At 50.9% G+C, this 5845-nt stretch overlaps 1 protein-coding gene across 1 annotated transcript; it reads right to left on the bottom strand.

Annotated features, from left to right (window-relative positions):
- Positions 1 to 1758: 1758 nt before the first annotated feature.
- Positions 1759 to 3985, bottom strand: LOC136528672 (protein POLAR-like 1). Its single transcript, XM_066521638.1, has 3 exons — positions 3540 to 3985; positions 2700 to 3202; positions 1759 to 2612 (listed from the first exon to the last, which is right to left on the bottom strand). Exons 1-3 carry the CDS (start codon positions 3841 to 3843, stop codon positions 2310 to 2312), a joined length of 1110 nt encoding a protein of 369 aa, XP_066377735.1. The 5' UTR covers positions 3844 to 3985; the 3' UTR covers positions 1759 to 2309.
- Positions 3986 to 5845: the final 1860 nt, after the last annotated feature.

Consider the following 5845-nt stretch of genomic DNA (forward strand, 5'->3'; position numbering starts at 1 on the left):
GGAGGAATGTCTTCTTCAGGAAAAATGTCTAGGAGCTCTTGGACGAGATGGAGCTGAACTGCCTCAGAGCAGCGATGGTCGCGACTCCATTTGGCCCCACAACGAAAACATAAGCCCTGGGCACGGCGTGCAGCACGCAGGGACTGAAACTTCTCATCAGTAGTGGAAGAGAAAGCAGGCCCAGTACGTTTGCCATCCACAGCATCAGGACGGGGTGGCGGAATAGGTAGCGGTACTCCACCATGCCATGCCGTCTTCTGGGTAGGCGCCGCATCAGAACGCCTGAAGACCCTCTTGGAGACACCCAGCGCCTCTTCCTGCAATTCAGCCAAAACGCAGGCAGCATCGAGAGTAGACTGGCTTGTGGACAAGCAAAACAGCTTTAATATCATCACGTAATCCATCAATGAAGCGTTGAACATAGTATAGTGGGTCTAGGGTGTTTAGCATAGGCTTTAAGTTCATCTACCAAACTGACAAACTGCTCAATATAATCGGCTACTGAACCAGTCTGACGAATGCGGAACAGACGACGCAAAAGCACTTCATGCTCATCGCGTCCAAAACGAGAGAGCAACTGAGCACAAAAGACATCCCACTCGATGGACTCAAGGTCATCTTCAATTGAAGAGAGCCAACGCTTGGCGGGGCCATGAAAATGCATAGTGGCAGCCGACACCCAGACAACAGACTCAACACGGTATAGGCGGAAATAATGTATGGCTTGCTTAATCCACAGCTTCGGATGTTCCCCTTCGAACCGAGGAAAATCAAACTTAGGAAGCTTGCCTGTGGGATCCCCCCTAGATCCGCCCTGGTACCCGGACTCAAAATGGTGACTCGGTGGAGGGTGGGGTGGATGGGCTATCGGTAAAGGCAAAGGGAAAAGGGAGTGGCTAGACGACATACCCTTGGCATGTGGTGGCAACAGAGTGGTGACCACTCCGTGGCAGGTGGTGGCAACAGAGTGGTGACCACTCCGAAGCCACCCTGGTTGACGCGGTGCCCGTTGGGCGGGTTGGCTGCATATCCCGCAGATGGGCGCGGGGCAGCCTCGAAGCCACCATGCGGAACAAGAGTGTTCGGCAGAGTCGGCAGCTCCGGCTTGTAGTTCGGCGATGGAGGAGCCGTGCGGAACGTCGGGGACGACGGTGAAGTCTTGAGCGCAGGCTGAACGCATGGGGTTGTTGGCGAAGACGGCCGCACTCGGCGAGGCAGGGGCGGACGAGGACTTGGCGACGAACACGGACGGCATGGATCCATGAAGACCAGGAGTAATGCTCGGACCGTCCACCATGGATCTCTCCATGAACTTGGAGATCTTCCCGACCTCCAGCTTGAGGGACGCCAGACGGTTCACCTCGACCCGCAAATCGTCGATGAGGCCGTCGACTCCCGGGCGCCATTCGTCGAACACCTTCGCCGCGTTCTCCAGCGCGTCGAGGCGAGTCGATGAAGCACTCGCGGTACCGTCGAACTTCTTCTCCAGGTCGTCGAAGCGGCGGTCGATGCTGTCGAAGCGTGTGCCGAAACGGCGATCCATCTCATCGAGCAACAGCTTCTGAGTGGGGTCCATCACGCCGAACTTCTTCTGGCGACGGGTGAAATGGTCGTGAGATGCGGCGGACGGGGGCTCCAGATCGTCGAATGGAGGATCGAAGGAATCTGATACCAAATGTGAGAGATGACAGTTGGGATAGCGAGAGGAGTTGGCAGATACAGAGGAGGAAGAAGAAAAGTAGAGGCAGATGAATGATTTAGCTCGGGTTTTCAATCTGTTACAACGCATCCCCTCCTTTCTGGAGTTCTGTTTCCCTTTATACTGATTACAGAGGACAAGCCTCTTCACGCACGCAGGCGGAAGTCAGACGGCCCAATCCTTTCCGGTGTATTTGGGGTTCACCTTCCTGGGCCTTGGCCTGTCGGCCCGTATCTTCGAGATCTCCTGGCCCATCTTGCTCGTAGTCTCTTCTGAGGTTGCCATCGGTAGCTGAGTACTGACAATGTCATGCGCATGCAGAAACATGCAGTATCAAATCTCATGTGGACCCGTACACCAGTGAGGCTAACTTACACAGACACAGTATTCTACTGATTTTACCGGAACCCAAAACATTCTCTGGAGATCTACCATGCTAGCACTAAACTTTGGTATGAACAGGTTCACTGTATCTTCCCAGAGATCCATTCTGCAGTTCGCCATGGCAAACCTAGTTTGCCCAAAATCCTCCTTTGGCTGTGATCATGTACAGCCGATGAACCGTGCGCAAGAGTTGTACGACTGAAAGAGAACGGGAGAACTTTGATGCTCACTGCAGCTCCTTGTCCTGTCTCAACGCAAACTTAGCCGTGTCCTTCCACAAGGACACCTCCATTTCTTTCTCAACGAGCTTCTGCTCCGCACGCCGCAGCGCGGCTTCCAGCTCCTCAATCCGGTCCCGGTTTCTTTCATGGAGAAGCTCGTGGAGCCTTCTCTCCAGCTGTACTGCAGAAACTCCGTTGTACTCGGCCTTATCATCGTCTTCGTCGTCGTCGCCATCATCTTCGTCCTCAACAACTCCCCCTGAATCGTCATCAACACCATTCCGGTAGTCGGCCATCTCGTCGTACGGCTGAAATGTCAAATGTTGGCCCAAATCAGGGACATTTCGCATTTTCAGTCAAGTCAAAATCAATGCAAGATCAGAGGACCATGGTACCTCGGAATAGTGTTCCTCTTCTTCTTCTTCTTCAGGGTCAGGCAGAAATGACGGTGCCTCTGAGCCGTAGTTAACCTGAAGCAGCTCCATCTCGGCGTGGAACTCCTCCTCAAGCACGTCCCTCCTCGCACAGCAACCTCCACCATCCTCTGACGACGACGACTTCTCGTCGCCCGCGACCTCCACGCCAGACGACGAGGCGGCCTCGTACTCCATGCGAGCGCTCGCGCTCTGGACCTCGTTGCCGTCGGTGACGCAGCTCGACGTGGTGGACTCGCGGTTGCGGTCTTTCGGCGCGTCGTGGCCGCCCTCGGTGCCGGTGCCGCCGCCACCGCTCTTGATCCGAACCTCGTCTCTGATCTCTTTCAGGAGCGCCTCCATCTCCGCGCGCACCTTCACCATCTTGTTGAACTCGTCGGACGTCTTGGCCAGCAGGAACACCAGGCTTAGCCCGACCCCGAGGTCGGAATGCCTCTTATCGCTCGCCGCTGATGATTCGCATCCTGGAAGCACAGAGCACAGCAGAGACCAGAGGCATGGTTGATTACGCTTGTGTTCATCTCGACTATAGAGTGTAAAAGCTAAGTACTTGCATGCAGAGAAGAACAAGAAAATCTGCTGATCTCTCGGTGGAAGGGGTCACTCTCTGATAAACTCTGACAAGACACACTTCTTTGTTTCTGGATTTTACAGCAGAATACTTGCCAAAACAACGGATACTCTTCAACCAACAACGCAGGCTGGGTTCTATTTGCAGCCCAATGTCTAAGATTTCGGTAAACAATTAAATTAACAATCGCACCTTCCAAACCGAGCAAAACGAGGTCACGCAACACGCACCTGAGGTCGACGCGGCGGCCACGGGGAGATCGTCGCCCTTCTGCGCCACGACCGCCTGCTTCCCCTTGTCGCCACCTCCCTTTCTCCGGAGCCTGTGCCTGACCAGCCGCGGCCACCTGAACCTGGGCAGCGCCGACCGCGCGGGTTCCCCCACCGCAACCGCAACGGCCACCGCCGCCGCAGGGGTGCACGGCGGCGTCTCCACCGCCGCGCCCTCGGCCCCGAGCTCCTCGCCGTCGTTGAGGTAATCGACGATCCTCCTGCTCGCGGCCGCGGCCCTCACCTCGGAAGAGGAGGAGGCCATGGCGAGTGGCGAGGCGCGCCGCCCGAGGAGTCACGAGCGCGAAACACCAAAGGCCAGAACAGAGGCAGAGAGACTGGAGACAGAGAGGTTCGGTTCTCCGGGACCGGGAGGGAGCGAGGAAAGGCGAGGACCGAGGAGAGAGTGGTTTTTCAAATTGGAGCGGGTGGAGGCGGCGATCGAGGGGAATGGTCATGGGGGCATGGATCGGGCCGCGGGCCCCGCCCGACAGCGACCGCGCTGATCCTGCTTCTCCGACGGGGCGTGCCTAAGTATTTTCCAGTTATGAAATATAATTTTTCTTTTATAATATTTCAACATAAACATTAGTATAAGCTAAATTTTAGCATCAACGAACCAGACGATGATTCGCTTTATAAAAGAAAACAGAGAAATAAAATAAATACATAAATAACTCCAGATGGGTGACCAGATTGGACGGCAACGGTGGCATTATTAGCACACGAGTAGTAGACTTTGTAGTAGTTGCTTGACAATATGTAGCATGTTCGCTTATGTAGCATATTCGCTTGCTCGTATCTGGCTTATAAGTCATAGCTTATCAGCCAACGAACAGTATTTTTCTCTCACATCAAATCAGTCGACAGTACTTTTAGTCATGGTTTATAAGCCAAACCAGCCCAAACAACGCAGGGCGATGATTTGCAGGTCAGGTGAGGTGTTGAGATTTGAATTATTTTTCTTTTATAATATTTTAGCATAAGCTAAATTTTAACATCAACGAACATGACGATGATTCGCTCGTTAAAAGAAAACAGAGAAATAAAATAAATAGATACATAAATCCAGATGGGTGACGAGATTGGACGGCAGCGGTGGCATTATTAGCACACGAGTAGTAGAATACAAGTAGTTGCTTGACAATATGATTTGCAGGTCAGGTGAGGTGTTGCGATTTGATTTATTTTTCTTCTATAATATTTCAGTATAAGTATCAACATAAGCTAAATTTTAACATCAATGAACATGACGATGATTCGCTCGTTAAAAGAAAACAGAGAAATAAAATAAATAGATAAATAAATCCAGATGGGTGACGAAATTGGACGACAGCGGTGGCATTATTAGCACACGAGTAGTAGACCAGTAGTAGTTGCTTGACAATATGATTTGCAGGTCAGGTGAGGTGTTGCGATTTGATTTATTTTTTTTATAATATTTCAGTATAAGCATCAGCATAAGCTAAATTTTAATATCAATGGACATGACGATGATTCGCCCGTTAAAAGAAAATAGAGAAATAAATAAATTCAGATGGGTGACGAGATTGGACTGCAGCGGTGGCATTATTAGCACACGAGTAGTAGTTGCTTGACAATATGATTTGCAGGTCAGGTGAGGTGTTGAGATTTGATTTATTTTTCTTTTATAATATTTTAGGATAAGTATTAGCATAAGCTAAATTGTAGCATCGAACATGATGATGATTCGCTCGTTAAAAGAAAACAGAGAAATAAAATAAATCCAGATGGCTGACGAGATCGGACGGCAGCGGTAGCATTATTAGCACACGAGTAGTAGACTAGTAGTAGTTGCTTCACAATATGATTTGCAGGTCAGGTGAGCTGTTGCGATTTGATTTGAGCGGATGCACGGATTTTTTTTATATAGCGACGTGACGTCCCCGGGTGGTTCGTTTGTTTGTTCCCTCCTCCGCTTCTTTTTGTTCCATCCTAGCTATTCCTATTCATTCAAGCCTATCCTACAGCTACAGGATCAGTACAGCGCTCGCAGAAATAGTCTCTCTCTCTCGTGGCTCGCCACGTTGCTTTCCCGACTATAGCATGGACATGGTGCGGCCTTGCATCGCATTGCATGGCAGTAGAGGAAGATGAGGAGAACCCTGTGGGCTGTGGTAGGCATCTTCGAAAAGGAATGGAAAATCATCGGCATGTTCGCTGGTTGGTTTCTGGACTGATAAATTCGAATGGTGCTAGTTTATTATGAAAAAAAATTATTGTATCATAACTGATAAGTCCTGACT

This window comes from Miscanthus floridulus, chromosome 19, assembly GCF_019320115.1.
Source record: "Miscanthus floridulus cultivar M001 chromosome 19, ASM1932011v1, whole genome shotgun sequence".
In the NCBI taxonomy this organism is placed as follows: Eukaryota; Viridiplantae; Streptophyta; class Magnoliopsida; order Poales; family Poaceae; genus Miscanthus; species Miscanthus floridulus.